Source organism: Cyprinodon tularosa, unplaced genomic scaffold (assembly GCF_016077235.1).
Source record: "Cyprinodon tularosa strain WSP-4 unplaced genomic scaffold, ASM1607723v1 ctg398, whole genome shotgun sequence".
NCBI classification, from domain to species: domain Eukaryota; kingdom Metazoa; phylum Chordata; class Actinopteri; order Cyprinodontiformes; family Cyprinodontidae; genus Cyprinodon; species Cyprinodon tularosa.
Genome location: NW_024039116.1, coordinates 573733 through 592190, shown reverse-complemented (window position 1 = coordinate 592190; position 18458 = coordinate 573733). Strand labels below are relative to the sequence as shown.

Here is an 18458-nt window from a genome sequence, read left to right as displayed (position 1 = left end):
TATTATTAACCTAAATGAACTTAAAATGCCAAAATCTGCCAGCAAAACGTGTCCACTTTTATTATCCTGGTGCCTGCAGTTTGGTTTACGTACATAAAAATGCCTTCCAGCTGCAACGGGATTCCCAGTGACAGAGCACCGCCGGTGTACGGGGGTCTGAGGCGGTTCCGACAGCGAAATAATATTTGAAGTCAGGATGGTAATCTGGATGAACTGACTGCACTGGCCATGTTTTCAGGTGGACTTTCTCACTTCCAAATAGATTCAAACTCCTTTTTACCCACTGATCACAGCAAATATAGCTGCCATTGTTACAGGCAAAGAAAGGATAGGGTAGCTCCGCCCAACGCGCATCAGACCCACTTTCCACTGCGCAGCCAGAGCAGCAAAGATACCTCAGCTGCGCGTGAGAACTAAACTTGTACAACCATCAAAAATGAAGCAGCACACACGTTTTTGCTGCTCTAGGTGTGAATAGGGTGACCAGACGTCAAGGAGACGTCTTTTTCCCGGACATGTCCTACTTTTCATTCCTTAAAAAAGTGTCGGGGAGGGGGGGGGGTTTCAAAACCGTCCGGGATTACAGTGGCTCGCTTCCTGCCATGACGTCCTGCATGAGCATTGGGGGGTCGATTCGATCATGTACCAGGGTACGTGCACGGGGGGGAGGGACAAGCAGATGACCATGATTGACGTCTCAGGAACCAATCGGGTACAACGGACCGTCTTTTGTGATTGGTTTTGTTTTATTCATTGATTTCTCACTTTAGCGGGGACCAATTATTTTAGTTTCACTTCCAGACCTTCTATTTCACTGTTTGCTGTGAGGAGATCTTTAAGGCCACATGGTAAAAAATGCATCAGAAAAGATCTCCTACTGCACCTTTAAATTGATTTTAACAAAACACACTTTCATCTAGTTCTGTATTTATCTGTCCCTTGAAAAAATTGCAAAAATTGTGGCTATCTGTGTTACAGTTTATTGCAAAAGTCCTCCTCTGCTTATGATGTATTCTGTGGCCCAAGGGTGACATTTGCTAAACTATGCAAACTCAGATGATGCAAAAGTGATGCCATCAGGGCCGTCTGGGTTTGACACGCAGGGAAAAAAAACAAAAAAAATGCATTCTTCTCCAACCGAAGGAGTGAGGATTACAGTGTTGCATCATGGGAATATAACATACAGTGTCTCATGTAGCTCAAACCACAGACATCCTAAATGCCCAACAGTTATTCTATAAACAGCCATCAGTAAACAGAATCATATAAAAATAAAACTTTTTTAAAGAAAGAGGCTAAAATCAAAGACAGCCGCTAGCTTTGAGCTTCCTACACACCAACGGCAATTAAAAGCAGCCTATTATTCATAAATGGCTTTAAATTATACATACTGTTTTTAGGCCCTGTGATATCTCCTAATTAGTCTCTATGTTGATGAAATATCTGGTGGTATATCAGCGAGGAACAGCAAATGAGGCCCAGATGCCCAGTGAAAGCTTTGTCTAATAAAGCTAACAGAAGTTACTCTGATCTCTCTCTCTCTTATAGTGTGTTGGTTGGAGTGTCTGTGCACACATACAAAACAGTTGTTTGTTCTTCATTATTTCTGTGTCCTGCTCCTGGCACGCTGCGCAGGCAGCCTGGCAGCCAATTGCTCCCATGACCCTGCAGTCTTGCCACGCTAACAAGCCAGCGACCACACAAACAGCCCGGTGAAGTGGTCGGCTAGCGCACGAGCAGCGACACAGATTCATTAAAAAAATTAAAATAATATGTTGCGTAGCTTTTCAGGTGGATGATAACACGACAGCAGAGGTTGGACGGCTGCCATTCCTTGTGGCCTCGCTGATTGTTAGCAGACATGCACAACCGAGAGTGTTGAGGACAGCAGGAGAGTCACAATCATCACAGGATCGGAAAGGAAAACATTGCTCACAAAAGCATAAGAAACGAGCCCGCTCCCTTTTCACCTGAATGCTCCTTTCTTTCTTTTATTTGCACCACAGAGCAGCAGCTAGAGCGAGCAGGCGGGAGGAGAAGCGGAGCCCAGCTGATCGGGACACAGCAGACTTCATGATGAATCACATGATCACCTGCAAGGCCTCACAGCTCCTCACTCAGGTAAGGATTACACCTCCAGAGCAAGGGGGAGGCCTTCCCCTCTCCCTCCTCCCCTCTCCTCCTTTTTTTCTCCACATCTCTCCCAACATTCCCACCACCATCTCCAGAACAGATGTCTGCAGTAACCCAGTAGCTCCCTTTGCTGTAGACACATGGAGGTGCCATCTGGAGCGGAACGCTGTTCCTCTCCAGATGGGGTGGAGCGTGTGTGTTTATATGTGCGAGAATGTAAATCAGTTAAAGAGCTCTGATATCTTTTTTTTTTCTCTGTGTGACATTTGTGAACGGGAGGAGTCTGAGGGATCCTTGTGCTCTGATGACACACCTGAGAACCTGAGCTTTGGTTTTCTTTCTGCGCCTTTCATAGACAGCTGAGCCAGGCTGACGGCAGGTGGCTGCAGCCTTCAGCTGCTCTGCCTAAACAAGCAGCTGGAACTTCATTCCCACCCTGAATATCAGGCTGCTTAATCTTTATTTTTTCTTTACATTTTTTTTACGTTACAACCACAAACTTCAATTTTTGTTCAGCCCCATTTACTTCAACCCCCCTAAATATAATCCAGAGGGCTTTAAATAGGGATTGTGTCTGTGTGATTTAATCTCAGCATCAATCCAGCTGTTCTCTGAAAGCCACAGAGGTTTGCTGGAGAGCATTAGTGAGCAACCGTCTTTTCTTTAGCAGCAACAATTGAGCTGTCATGAATCCAAACTGGAATTATATAGCAGGGCTTTGATCTTCAAAGATGCTCTTCACGGGGGCGGAGCTAGATGGAGGGCCAGGGGTGGTCATGGCCACCCTTGGCCAATCATCAGCCACCCCTGTGGTAGTATTGCAACGATACCAGTATCGGGCGGGGTATCGGTATTGGCGAGTACCAACAAATAGGGCACCGATTCCATTTTGTTCATTCATGTATTACCCATTCCAGGTAGGCAATAAAAAGTTCTACTGGATTCACTTTGTTTTAGTCTTTTTCCTGCTTCACAAAGGTAAGCAGCAGCTTGACAAAGCCATGATGACAATTATTTTACATCCAATTAGTAGGCACTTCTTCATATATACCCACACACATCTATCTCAAACAGATGGTATCGGTATGGTATCGGTATCGGTCGATACTGCACAGCCAGGAATCAGGTATCTGGTATCGGGGCCGAAAAATGGCATCGGCGCAACACTACCCTCTGGCCAGCCCTACCAGTTTTGCCCTCTAATACTGACGGTGGCAGCAGTAATAATCTCAAGTGTAATATTCTAACTTATTTAACATTTAAATTTTTCATATATTAACAGTTAATTGAAAACAATTTATTATGGTTAATTAATCACATCAATATACTACTAAAGATCCACTAGAACTAGATTCTCTCTTATGGGGTAAAGAGAAAATTATGTCTTTGCAAGTCATCTAGGAGTCTTCAGTGAAATCAGAGATAAATAACTACTTTAATAATAAGTAATCAATTAAGCGAAGATATTAGAAGATTGAAATGTTGATTTTATGCAGAACGAATATGATATGATCTGTCCTAATGGCTCACCTTAATTGTTCATTTCACTCACCTGACTAACTCTGCCTGGTTTTCAAATTATCACTCATCTTATCCACCTGCGTCTGTTGCTTTATTTTTGTGTTCCGTTCTGTTAGTTTTAGTTAGTTCTAAGGTTCATGTCCTGGTTCCTGGCGGCCAGTGGAGTGAGAGGGTTTTAGTGTCTGTCTTGTCTTTTGATCATGTCCTGGTCCTTCTCCGCGGAGCCCTCAGGGTTTTGGCTCGTAATGCGGAGAAGGTCAGTTTTACTCCCGTAAGCCTGGCTCCAAGGAGGAGACCAGTTTAAAGTCCTGCTGAAATCCTGGTACAGTGTCTTGTCTCTGTTCTGTCAACCACTGAGCCTGCCCGTCTGCATCTATGCGTACTTGCGTTGGCACGCTTCTGGAACCATTAGACTCTGGACTCTGAACCTGCCTTGTCTAGGGTTGCATACAAAATATGCAAGTAATGACAATGATTAAGGTGTTCGCCCCAGAACTCAAACTTGAAAGAATTTTGTCCCCTACAGCTTAAATTTGTTATCAAAGGCTGTAGGAAAGTGTAGTTAGTCTTTGTTTAGAAAATATGGATGTTGTGGTTGTTCATTTTCCTTTTGGAACAGTGTAGATTGACCCTGAGGTTCTGGCGCCTATCCGCTTTCGGCCCCCCTCAGTGTAGATTGGTAATTGCCAGGCAACCCTTGTTAACATTTTTTGGTTACACCTCTGGCTCTCCATACAGGCTTTGTTAGAAAGTTAGGAAAGAGAAACCTAAAAGGAATACTTCAAACTAGCATTGTGTGGGTCCGTTGTCTAAAATCACACCCAAACACATTGGAGTTGTGGTTGCAAAATGCTGACATAGAGGGTCTTTTTTGGACATAATAAAACAAATACCAATAAAATTCAGTTTGCAGGAGCTTTTGAGAATTCATACATGTTGTAAATGTGGTTGGATCCATGTTTTTAAATGCAAACAGCTCCACATTTGATTCCTTCCCCCTTATCACAACACGGAGGAGGACAGATGGAGGATGTTATGGAGCTACTGGGCTACCAAAAGACTTTGGTGAACCCGCGATGGAAAGCAGCAGAGACCCAGTAGAAAGACAACCCACACCCAGCAGCAACAGAACCAGAGAACAGGACACACAAAAGAAGGGAGCGGGAAGAGAGAGGAAGAGGAGCGGGAAACAAAGCTCTGAGAGCCCACAGGAAAGGCAGAACAGACAGAGATGCACACACAAGCTGAGGGCGGTGTGAGCGGAAAGGAGAGCAACTTATACATGTACACAGTAGAATGTTTAATGTTCTAACCATGGTAAGGAAACTGCACTCCATCGCTCTCATGCTTAATCTTCCTCTCCTGCACACTGGCCAAATGGTGCTGCACTGAAAGGCCAAACAGGGGAGAAGGGAAGAGTTAACAATGGAGGAGAGATAATGACAGAGGAAAGAGAGAAACAGATTGAGAAACAGAGCACTGGGGTTAAATCATATGGGTATTTAATAACACAGAGAGCAGCAATATTATAAAATAGTTATCAAATGGGAAGCATTTAAGAGGGAGTTTCCTTAAGCAAACCCTGAAATCAAATACTGCACCAATGAAGTCACATTGCAAATACATCCGATGAGAGAAAGTCATCATGACGGTTAGAAGCAGGGAGGGTTGAAGGTCTCACACTCTAGTCCTCAAAGATTCCTCTGGGCCTCAACACACCTGAATCCATACATGAACATTTCTCCATAAAACCTGACAGGTTTTTTTTTCAAAGATCTGAAACTTATTTCAAGAGACTTGACAACATTTTCCTTAGAGATGGCAAATTTTTTTCTTGAGACATTTTGCTGAGACCTGGCAGACTTAACATTTTCTTCAGACCTAAAATTATATTTCTGAGACCTGACAACCTTCTTCCTGAAATTTGACAATATTTTTCCTGAGACTTGACAACATATTTCCTGAGACATAAAACCTATTTATTAAGACCTCACAGCTTTTTTATTAGACATGACAAGGTTTTCCTGGGACTTGACAACTGTTTTCCTAAAAATTGACAATATCTTCTGAGACCTAAAAACCTTTTTCTCGAGACCTGACATTTTCCTGAGACATAAAACCTATTTATTGAGACCTGACAACTTTTTCTCGAAAAATTACAAGGCTTTCCTGATAGTTAACATCTTATTACTTAAGACCTGACAAGATATTTCCTGAGACCTGACAACCTTCCTACTGAAATTTGACAATATTTTTCCTGAGACTTGACAACATATTTCCTGAGACATAAAACCTATTCATTAAGACTTCACAGTTTATTTTTTTGAGACATGACAAGGTTTTCCTGAGACTCAACAACTTTTTTCTAGAAATTGACAATATCTTCTGAGACCTAAAAACCTTTTTCTTGAGACCTGACATTTTCCTGAGACATAAAACCTATTTATTGAGACCTGACAACTTTTTCTCGAAAAATTACAAGGTTTTCCTGATATTTAACATCTTATTACTTAAGACCTGACAAGATATTTCCTGAGACCTGACAACCTTCTTCCTGAAATTTGACAATATTTTTCCTGAGACTTGACAACATATTTCCTGAGACATAAAACCTATTTATTAAGACTTCACAGTTAATTTTTTTGAGACATGACAAGGTTTTCCTGAGACTCCACAACTTTTTTCTAAAAATTCACAATATATTCTGAGACCTAAAATCTTTTTCTCGAGACCTGACATTTTCCTGAGACATAAAACCTATTTATTGAGACCCGACAACTTTTTCTCGAAAAATGACAAGGCTTTCCTGATAGTTAACATCTTATTACTTAAGACCTGACAAGATATTTCCTGAGACCTGGCAAACCTTCCTACTGAAATTTGACAATATTTTTCCTGAGACTTGACAACATATTTCCCGAGACATAAAACCTATTCATTAAGACTTCACAGTTTATTTTTTTTGAGACATGACAAGGTTTTCCTGAGACTCAACAACTTTTTCCTAGAAATTGACAATATCTTCTGAGACCTAAAAACCTTTTTCTTGAGGCCTGACATTTTCCTGAGACATAAAACCTATTTATTGAGACCTGACAACTTTTTCTCGAAAAATTACAAGGTTTTCCTGATAGTTAACATCTTATTACTTAAGACCTGACAAGATATTTCCTGAGACCTGACAACCTTCTTCCTGAAATTTGACAATATTTTTCCTGAGACTTGACAACATATTTCCTGAGACATAAAACCTATTTATTAAGACTTCACAGTTAATTTTTTTGAGACATGACAAGGTTTTCCTGAGACTCCACAACTTTTTTCTAAAAATTCACAATATATTCTGAGACCTAAAATCTTTTTCTCGAGACCTGACATTTTCCTGAGACATAAAACCTATTTATTGAGACCCGACAACTTTTTCTCGAAAAATGACAAGGCTTTCCTGATAGTTAACATCTTATTACTTAAGACCTGACAAGATATTTCCTGAGACCTGACAACCTTCCTACTGAAATTTGACAATATTTTTCCTGAGACTTGACAACATATTTCCTGAGACATAAAACCTATTCATTAAGACTTCACAGTTTATTTTTTTTGAGACATGACAAGGTTTTCCTGAGACTCAACAACTTTTTCCTAGAAATTGACAATATCTTCTGAGACCTAAAAACCTTTTTCTTGAGACCTGACATTTTCCTGAGACATAAAACCTATTTATTGAGACCTGACAACTTTTTCTCGAAAAATTACAAGGTTTTCCTGATAGTTAACATCTTATTACTTAAGACCTGACAAGATATTTCCTGAGACCTGACAACCTTCTTCCTGAAATTTGACAATATTTTTCCTGAGACTTGACAACATATTTCCTGAGACGTAAAACCTATTTATTAAGACTTCACAGTTAATTTTTTTGAGACATGACAAGGTTTTCCTGAGACTCCACAACTTTTTTCTAAAAATTCACAATATATTCTGAGACCTAAAATCTTTTTCTCGAGACCTGACATTTTCCTGAGACATAAAACCTATTTATTGAGACCTGACAACTTTTTCTCGAAAAATGACAAGGCTTTCCTGATAGTTAACATCTTATTACTTAAGACCTGACAAGATATTTCCTGAGACCTGGCAAACCTTCCTACTGAAATTTGACAATATTTTTCCTGAGACTTGACAACATATTTCCTGAGACATAAAACCTATTCATTAAGACTTCACAGTTTATTTTTTTTGAGACATGACAAGGTTTTCCTGAGACTCAACAACTTTTTCCTAGAAATTGACAATATCTTCTGAGACCTAAAAACCTTTTTCTTGAGGCCTGACATTTTCCTGAGACATAAAACCTATTTATTGAGACCTGACAACTTTTTCTCGAAAAATGACAAGGTTTTCCTGATAGTTAACATCTTATTACTTAAGACCTGACAAGATATTTCCTGAGACCTGACAACCTTCTTCCTGAAATTTGACAATATTTTTCCTGAGACTTGACAACATATTTCCTGAGACATAAAACCTATTTATTAAGACTTCACAGTTAATTTTTTTGAGACATGACAAGGTTTTCCTGAGACTCCACAACTTTTTTCTAAAAATTCACAATATATTCTGAGACCTAAAATCTTTTTCTCGAGACCTGACATTTTCCTGAGACATAAAACCTATTTATTGAGACCTGACAATTTTTTCTCGAAAAATGACAAGGTTTTCCTGATAGTTAACATCTTATTACTTAAGACCTGACAAGATATTTCCTGAGACCTGACAACCTTCTTCCTGAAATTTGACAATATTTTTCCTGAGACTTGACAACATATTTCCTGAGACATAAAACCTATTTATTAAGACTTCACAGTTTATTTTTTTGAGACATGACAAGGTTTTCCTGAGACTCGACCACTTTTTCCTAAAAATTGACAATATCTTCTGAGACCTAAAAACCTTTTTTTCGAGGCCTGAAATTTTCCTGAGACATAAAACCTATTTATTGAGACCTGACAACTTTTTCTCGAAAAATTACAAGGTTTTCCTGATAGTTAACATCTTATTACTTAAGACCTGACAAGATATTTCCTGAGACCTGACAACCTTCTTCCTGATATTTGACTATATTTTTCTGAGACTTAAAAAACTATTCATTGAGACCTGCCAACTTTTCTTGAGTGGTTTTCTTGAGAGTTAACATTTTCCTCTGACCTAACAACCTTTTTCCTGAAAATTGACAATATTTTCTGACACCTGAAAACCTTTTTCTCGAGACCTGCATTTTTTCCTGAGACCCGACATCTTATTATTTAAGACATGACAACAATTTCCTGAGATCCAACGTCTTATTACTTGAGACTAGGTGTTTGGGGGAAAAAAAAATCGATTTTGCAATACAGTATATCATGATTTTTTGACTACCAATATAATATCGATCCTTAAGTTTCTAATATCGATTCTTTTAAAAATAAATTTTCCCAAAAACAATGGGGAAATATGCACTACTTCTGCACCCCCACTCCGGTATATGGGGCCATGGAGCCCTTTTGCTGTGCATGTAGTCGAGGCAATTGCAGTAGCAGATGCTGAGTGACTAAAACCCCAAACAACATGGCTACCAAACAACAAAATAACTGAATGATAAATATCTTCTACTGAGTATACAGCACTTGATTTTTGATCTCTACATTTAATTTTGACATTAGCCTATACCTTGATCTTGCAATTTGTGACAATATCGTATCCTGGCACAAGTATCGCAATGCATATCGTATCACAAAACCCTTAACAATACTCATTCCTACTTGAGACCTGGCAACTTTTTTCTTGAGACCTAACAATTTCTTTGGACTTGAAAACCTTTTTTCTGAGAACTCTCAATGTTTTCATGAGACCTGGAAACATATTTTCTAACATCTAGTCATATTTTTTCCATAGACCTGACAACTTTTCTGCTTCAGCATAACTCGTTAGCAGAGCTCGGCTTCAGGCTCGTGAGCTAGTTTAACCCTTTGAATGGGGTTTTTAGGGCAATCCTTAAGGATTAGAGTGTGAGACCACTGGGTTAGAGAAACTGGGGGTTGCTTTAAAGGGATACTGGACGACTGAAAGTGGTGAGAATAGTGAGACTGAAGGGCACGTGGGACGGTGAGTGGGAGTTAGGAGACAGAGCTGAGGAGAACTGCTCTATTTGAAAATAAGAAAGAAACGTGGCTGAGATTAAATGAATGGGTTAGGATCTTAGGATACAGATTATCCTTCTTCTGCGTCTGCATCCCTTCTATTACAAGCCTGTCTGTGTTTGTGAAAGACACAGACAGGCTTGGCGTGAAAACTGAAGCAGACAGCCAAGCCTTGATAAAGGTAACACAGTTTAAAACACTGGAGACAATCTTAAAGGAACATGTAATTCAAAACCGGTTCTTTAAACAATAAGATAAAATAAGAAGAATCTTGCTAAGTGCCTCTAAATCTGTAATCTCGCTGCGGCAGCAGATTGTCCTTCTGCCTCTGTTTGGTGGAACGTCTTTGATAAAAGTTTTTAGTGGAGTAGAAATGGGGACTAAAATGTTGGGAATGGGGAGGATGAGGAAGGAAAGCGAAGAAGAGCAGGAGATAAAAGCAACAAGTATTAAAACAGATGTTTGATGGCAGAAGGTGAGCTGCGGCTTCTGCTTCAACTAAACCAGGAGAAGAAAACATTTCTGCTATACATTTACATTTACATTTCTACTATTTCAGATATAAGGAAACATTTGACATTTCTGGAAGATATAAGATGTCGACAAACAGTTGCAAGAAGTAAGAACATAGAGACCAGAGGTTTAGATTCTATAAATATGGACAATAATATCATGGTTATTTGTAGATTTGGATGATTCATCTGAATTATTCTTTCTCCAGGAGGAAAAAAATAATAATGTCAGCCAACACACAGTGTAAAAATCCAAAACTGCAACTGGAATTGTTTTAAATAGGAAGCACTAAAACTCTCAGATGTATTTTAATTTGCTAAGGTTACTGCCAGCATCTTTTTTCTTGTGACCCTGTTGCATGGTTCTCCTCTTTTGGGACTTTGAGGTTTTGGTTTTCAGTTATCAGTTATTCTATTTTGCTGATCTTTGGTTTGTTTTCCATTTCATGTATGTTTAAAATAGTCTAATGCTACGTTCACACCTAAAGCAGCAGAGGCAGGAGAAGCAGCTGGTTTACATGCAAAGTCAATGGTTGATGCTCATCAAGGCGCAGCAAAAGGTCCTGCAGCGCATTTTGAGCAGCAGGAGCAGCGCGTCATGAGCTTCCGAGCGTCTGATGCGCGCGTCGTGCTGCAAATGCAGCTTCTGCTCGAATTGGAAAAATTTTACTTTTGCTGCTCAATGTGTCACATCAACTGATCAGAGACGCTGATCTGGGAGCCGGCAGGGAGACAGACACAGCACTGCTGATGCAGAGCGCTATGATCACTCCTCTGAAACAGTTTATTAATGCCTAAATTAACTTAAAATGTCGAAACCTGCCGGCAAAAAATGTTCGCTTTTATTATCCTGGTGCCTGCAGTTTGGATTCCGTACATGAAAACCGTCTTCTAGCCGCCGAGGCGAACCGTGAAGAGGCAACCAGGCCAGAGGCTGCTCTTGAAAGGGATTCCTAAGGACAGAGCACCGCCGGAGTACGGGGGTCTGAGCGGCTCTGACAGCGAAATATTTGAAGAAAAGATTTAATCTGAATGAACTGACTGCACAGATGAAGTTTTCAGGTGGACTTTCTCACTTAAAAATGTGTTAAAACTACTTTTTACCCATTGATCATAGCAAATATGGCTGCCATTGTTACAGACAAAGAAAGGATCGGGTAGCTCCGCCCAATATGCATCAGACCCAATTTTCGACTGTGCAGCAAAGATGCTTCACAGTGGAAAAAAATCGAAATCTAGATAAGTAATTTTTTCTTAAAATAGTCCATTTGTTGTTGGATTGAGGAGGTAAATGAGACATCTTGCCAATGGAAGAAGACGATTTAAACTAAAAATAAGAAAACACAATTGCATTATCTTATTTCAAGTACATATTATCGAATTATCTTATTTTAGGAGTAAAAATACTCATTTACCTACTCAAATTAAGGGTGAATACACTTAATTTAAGATATTTTTTTTACTTATTTCTAGATTGTTTTTGCAGTACATCCATGTGTCAGAACTAAACTTTTACAAGCATCATAAATGAAGCAGTACCCGCGTTTTTGCTGCTCCTGCTGCTTGCGGTGTGAACGTAGCATAACTCCTATTTTTCTGAGATTGGAGACCTGACAGCTTTTTTTTCTACTGAGAACTGAAAACTTTTCCTCAGACATAAAAATATCCTAAAATGTACAACATAAATTCAGCAGGCAACATAATCCGCAGCTCAAAGCCAATTGTTACTTATACCTTTAAGATAATCTCATGCATCCAGTCAGAATTATAACTAAAAGCTGCTTGGTAATAGTAGATGTAAGAAATATTAGACAATGTTTATGTAATTGTGACCCTCTGTGGACTGAGGAAAAGCAATAATAAGTTATTGATCCTTAAAAACCTCCAAAATATCCAAAATAACTTCCTTTGCACAATGAGTACATTTCAGAATAAAATTAAAAACATTGTTTTACAACCAGAATAATATCATTTGAGATAAAAAATTTGTAACATGAATCCAATATTTCCAAAAATGTCAAATGATTCCTTTAATCCCAAAGGAAAACCTCTGGAACTTAAAACTGATCAGGAAAGCTAAACCAGAATCCTTTATCTAAAAAAACTCTGAACACGTTCTCGTCACTAGCGACGCCTCAGCCCATCTCCTGCAGAGGCCGCAGTGATGTCACACTTCCAGTAACAATACCTGCGTCCACATCGTTAGGCCAACCGCTGGACTGAGAGCTGCTGCCGGCCGCGGGGGAGCGGCCCGAGTAAAACACATCATCCACTGGGCTCTCCATCTCACTGTCATCGATGGACTTGCGCTTGTTGGAGCTGAGAATTGGAACAAGAAGGAGAGAAACATGAGAAAGCTTGTTTTCCAAGTGTTGAAAAGGAGAAGAGGAAGGACATTAAGGGTGTTACGTCTGTGTGTGATATCGATGGTGGAACCTACTTGCAAAAGTTTTCACAGCTTTTAAAAATAAACAACAGATCCTATAGGAGGTGTCGACACAAAGAGGTGCAGAATTGTGAATCATATTGAAAATCTGAAAAGTGTGGCAGGCGTTTATTTGTTTTATCCATACATCCTCTGCAGATTTTTTCCGAGTGTCTCTCTACCAGATCTACTGGTAACAGTGAAGCTCTGGATATATAGATCCTTCGATAATAACAATCCAGTATTTGCTGTTTTTGGATATGATGAAATTTTTTTTTCATATTGGTGCATTCCTACTATTAATACCATTTTTTTTTTTTGCTGGTGAAGATTCTCAGTCATCCAGGTCATAGTCATTCCAAAAAGAAGAACATTAAAAACAATCCACTGGGCTTTGAACTCAACATTATTCCTGACATTTTGAATGTAAAAAGCTTCCTGGAATGGAATCGAAACATCTGCAAACTTGGAAACAAAGTCCAGTGATTTTTAATTTTCTTTTTTTTTTGAATAATTTTCTTTTGTCTTTCTTTCGTTATGCCCTAATATATGCAGATCCATTCTCTGCTAAAAGTAGACTAAATGTACGTAAAGTTTTAGGTGAGTGTATCTGCACATGATTTGAGGAGATAAGTGAATAATCTGCTGACAGAAAATGATTTTTGCAAAACCACAAAAAACATTTCCATTATTTAACATAAAGTACGGTTTATGTATGTATTTTAGAGGCCCAAATACTTCTTTCATTGGCAAATATTCAACTTACCTGCTTAGATAAAAGGTTTAGATGATTCTTTCCAGTGTTGAATAAAATCCCCCAAATCATTAATACATTTTAATGGCTGTAATGTAATAAAATGTGAAAAAGGCCTCAGGCGTATGAATGCTCCTGCAATGCACTGTGTTTGAGATTCTAATAAATGTACATGCATAATTCCCATGGACCTCTGAGGGCTGACGTGGCTGCATAATTCCTCGGGAGTCCGAACAGGGGTCTGCATAAAAATCAAGACTAATAAAAAATTCCCCATGTCAAGATTTGTGTTTAGTGTGTTGTTTTAATATTATGTTACAGCCAGAGGGACAGAGAGGGCCAGCTGGAGACAGTGTGACAGGAACAGGGCTAAAATATTAACAAAATGCCGGCCTCACGTTAGAAAGCAGACCGACTGATCCCAAACACGCATTGTTGTGCGAGTTGGCGGATTCTTATACATCTGTGACCAATAAAGCAACGGGGGGTGCTGCCAGTGTACAGAACGCACGTATATGAGTGACAGCGTGCGTGTGTTGGGTTTGTTCGAGTGCGATGGAGGGATCTGTGTTACATTAGTGTCGGGGGAGATATTTTGCAAAGAGTGTAACTACCTCCGTGGGAGACTTGCATAAAGCTCCATTTCAGTCCTGCAGCGTAAGACGAACGGGGAGGAGAGAGCAGAGAGAGCGAGAAGTAAAAACAGACACGGACACAGACGGGGCGAGAGAGAGACAGAGAGAGAGAGGGAGAGGTTGGCGGGGAAATGAGAGGCAATGAGTTGGAATGAGTGAAGAGGAAGGAAAAGGGAGAAGAAAGACGACAATCAGAAGCAAAGCAAGAAAAATTTCAAGAACAAACTGAGAACAAACAGGCATCACTCTATGATGATGCCTGTGGCTCATTCTGAGTGAGAGAGAAACCAAGCAGATAACAGGAAGGCTGAACGATATAACGTTTTTAGCTTCCAATTTTTGAAATCTGGTGTAATCTTATAAATTTCAGAGTTATTCTATAGATCTACATCTATGTTAGCTGCACTGAACACGAATATCTTAAAGTAAACATCAGGGATGCACAATACTGAAATTCTGGCTGACATGCTGGTGTTTAAATCATTCAACTTGCAGATAACTGCTGCTAACCTGCTTACATAGGCAAGGTAAGGCAAGTCAAATTTATTTGTAAAGCACAATTCAGTACAAAGACAATGCAAAGTGCTTTACATGATTAAAATACAGGAAGATAAAACAGAATCAAAGCAAGTAGAAAAATAAATAAATACATAAATAAAATAAAATAAAAAATGCAGAAACAAAAAAAGAATATTAAAAACAGTTGGAAGTTTTTGTTAGATTACATTTATTTATTTTACATCTGGAGTAAACTTTGTTCTAAGAACACGTTTTGTAAATGTGTTCTGAAATGAAACTGAAAAATCTCATAATCAAAAAAAGGACTTGAGGCTAACTGCTGTCGTTCATTTTTTTTGCATTATGTTCTATATTTAACTACCATATAGAATTTTTTAAAACATATTTTTAATTAATCAAATTCTTTAACAATAAAAAATCTTCAATGAATTCAAAGGATTAGTTGCAACCCTAGAAACAGTTGAGTTTAATTGGCGGAATGTCTGATATTCAGTTTTAAAGCTAATATCGGCTGATTATATCAGCAATTCCTGCTGGATACCTTGTAAAAAAGTCACCTTTGTATTTATTCTGTCTTTACCATAAAGGCTAGAGAAAAAAAAACAAATCGATAGCAGTTCTTACCGTCACTACCCGATCCGTCCAGGAAGCAAAATCCGTTCGGCGGATCAGCTCATTTGCGCATCCAGATATACATCCGGGTCGCCCTCGATTTTATTTTGTTAAAAAGACCTAAATGATGTTTTCCCTCCCAAAAAGAAATACGCATACTAAACTATAATGTGTTAAAGGTTAATAATGTATTTCCTGGGAAAACAAATGCATTAAAATCCTTTCTTTTTTTTCAGTCGTGTCCGATCCGCACAGGAAATGGGATCCTGCGCTACTTCCGGGAGCTAACTTTTTCGGCTTTGGATTTAAACATAAATCTAGTCTTTTTGAGGTCTATGCTTTTGTTTTGTGTTAACTTTATGATATATGGTGCGTAATCTGAAGAAAGAAACAACTAAAATTCAGATAAACATGGTTTAATCATATTTTGTCCTATGATGACGACAGAGAAGCAGTTGAACGAAGAAAATGTAAAAAGCATCAAAATTGTCTTACAAAAGTCAAAAAACATTATTTAAAGATGCGTATTAGCATTCTTTAGAGAGTTAAAGATTAAAGAAGTAATTTTAGTCCCATAATTACAATATATATGGACACACAATGTATATCTGTTTGCGCATGTGCAGGACGGATTGTGCTTCTGGATCTGATAGTGAAAGTTGTAAACAGAGCTATGAACCTAAATCCGTTTTTTTTCCAGGTCAAAGGTTAGAAAGGAAACTGATCTGTAATCAGTGGTACCAACAGGAATGTGTTGGAGGTGGATGTACCTGGTGGAGGGGGTGGAGGTGATGGAACGGCGTCCCAGGGTGACCTGGTTGATATTGTAATAGCCCGGGCTGTCCAGGTCTGCCAGGGAGAAGTTTGGGCCTGTCGCCGTGGCCACGGGAGCTGAGACATGCAAACATAGAGATCCCGTCACACAGCAGAAAACCACACAGATACTCATTCATTTGAGGCTGAAGTTTTTAAGCGTGACCAATGAACAGATTGTTTCTGCCTGGTTGGGGTCAGCTCGCCTGCTGAGGTTCACTGAGGTCTAATAAATGTTTCACAGTTAAATACCATTTTACTGTAATTTCACTTTAATTGGTACAGGGGTTAAAACCCACGAGTCCCTGTGTTTCTAATCTATGTGTGACGTTTGAATGCTGCAACCTGTGGTAGCTGGGGTTGGACGTCTCTGATGCTTTGTGGTGGGGAAGCTCAGAGCGCGGTAACCGCTGCGGACAGGGAGGCTCATACGGCCTCTGTGAAGTGGCCGACTTTCAGCAGAACGCTCTAAGGTTCAGACTTCTTTTTTTCAATTCTATTTTTATTGTTAATTTCAATGTTAAACAATACATGTGTCATCTAAAGCTATCTGTTCATTACAATAGCATTCTCTAGCTAGACAATTGCAATTCCACAGGATATACAGATAGGGATGATTGGTTCTTCCTTTATTACAGTCATTAAAAGAAAAACAGGAAGAAATTAAAAAACAAAGATTATGAACACAACTCCTTTGGTTAAGAACAAAAATAATGCTACTCTGTTATACAATGGGAAAATTACTGATGGTGATTTACTGATTTACTAATTTACTGTTGCATGAAGGTGGAAAAATACGATGGAGTATTAGGAACAAGCTAGAGATTTTTTTTCTACTATTTCGAGAATAAGGTCCTAACATTACGAGAATAAAGTTGCAGCAAGAATAGTCATAAAATTACGAGAATAAAGTCGTAAAATTACGTGAATAAAGTCGTAAAATTACGAAAATAAAGTCATAAAATTACGAGAATAAAGTTACAACAAAAATAGTCAAAATTATGAGAATAAAGTCGTAACATTATGAGAATAAAGTCGTAAAATTACGAGAATAAAGTTATAAAATTACGAGAATAATGAAATTTTGAGAAAAAAGTCGTAATATTATGAGAATAAAGTCGTAAAATTACGAGAATAAAGTTGTAAAATTACGAAAATAAAGTTTTAAAATTATGAGAATAAAGTCATAAAATTACAAGAATAAAGTCGTAAAATTACGAGAATAAAGTTGTAAAATTATGAGAATAAAGTTACAACAATAATAGTTAATATTATGAGAATAAAGTCATAACATTATGAGAATAAAGTTATAAAATTATGAAAATAAAGTTACGAGAATAGTGAATTTTTGAGAAAAAAGTCGTAATATTATGAGAATAAAGTCGTAAAATTACGAGAATAAAGTTGTAAAATTACGAGAATAAAGTTATAAAATAATGAGAATAAAGTCATAAAATTACGAGAATAAAGTCGTAAAATTACGAGAATAAAGTTGTAAAATTACGAGAATAATGAAATTTTGAGAAAAAAGTCGTAATATTATGAGAATAAAGTAGTAAAATTACGAGAATAAAGTCGTAAAATACGAGGATAAAGTTGTAAAATTACGAGAATAAAGTTATAAAATAATGAGAATAAAGTCATAAAATTACGAGAATAAAGTCGTAAAATTACGAGAATAAAGTTGTAAAATTACGAGAATAATGAAATTTTGAGAAAAAAGTCGTAATATTATGAGAATAAAGTAGTAAAATTACGAGAATAAAGTCGTAAAATACGAGGATAAAGTTGTAAAATTACGAGAATAATGAAATTATGAGAATAAAACCACAGGGTTTCATTGTACAGTGTGAGTTGACAGTTCGAAATGTATGTTCTCACACTGTGCGGCCCGACGCTCTGATGCGATCTACCTGCTCACACTGTACGTCTATAAACCATGTGGGACTGAGCTCCGCAGTGAGACGGCGCTACTTGGACTTGTCTATCCTGAAGCCAAACCAGTAGAAGAGGAATATGAAGCTCACTAGAGTGAAACGAGCTGCCTTGGCAAACTGTGGAATTTTGTGCTGAAAGCTCTAAAAAGAAAAGGCGACGACATATTTGAAAAAAAGACATGGCTGAGCAAACGTGGCTACTACGGTCTGTAAGATTTGAAGAAAGAACTCCATTTCATTTGCACCCCCGCCATGCTTCTTTGTTTTCATCTGAGAGGAAGAAGAAGAGTCCTTGTTTGCCCTCTTAGCGTTTTGCCCATGACTATCTTATGACAGTTGAATGAATTTCAATCGTGTTTGATTTTCTCCGGATGTTACGATTCCTGTGAGGGAAGTGATGGTGAGAGGTTGATCGCCC

At 38.4% G+C, this 18458-nt stretch overlaps 1 protein-coding gene across 13 annotated transcripts in view; it reads right to left on the bottom strand.

The window, feature by feature from the left end:
- Nucleotides 1–18458, bottom strand: part of nfixb (nuclear factor I/Xb) — a 284324-nt gene that overhangs the window by 40311 nt on the left and 225555 nt on the right. For 8 of the 13 annotated variants that reach the window (XM_038297802.1, XM_038297804.1, XM_038297805.1 and 5 more), the window contains 4 exons: nt 16061–16181; nt 14139–14174; nt 12534–12664; nt 4968–5042 (listed from right to left, as the gene is read on the bottom strand). In XM_038297802.1, coding sequence (XP_038153730.1) covers nt 4968–5042; nt 12534–12664; nt 14139–14174; nt 16061–16181 — 363 coding nt within the window. The remainder of the gene's footprint in view (nt 1–4967; nt 5043–12533; nt 12665–14138; nt 14175–16060; nt 16182–18458) is intronic. The other 5 variants (XM_038297806.1, XM_038297813.1, XM_038297803.1 and 2 more) reach the window with 3 other exon arrangements.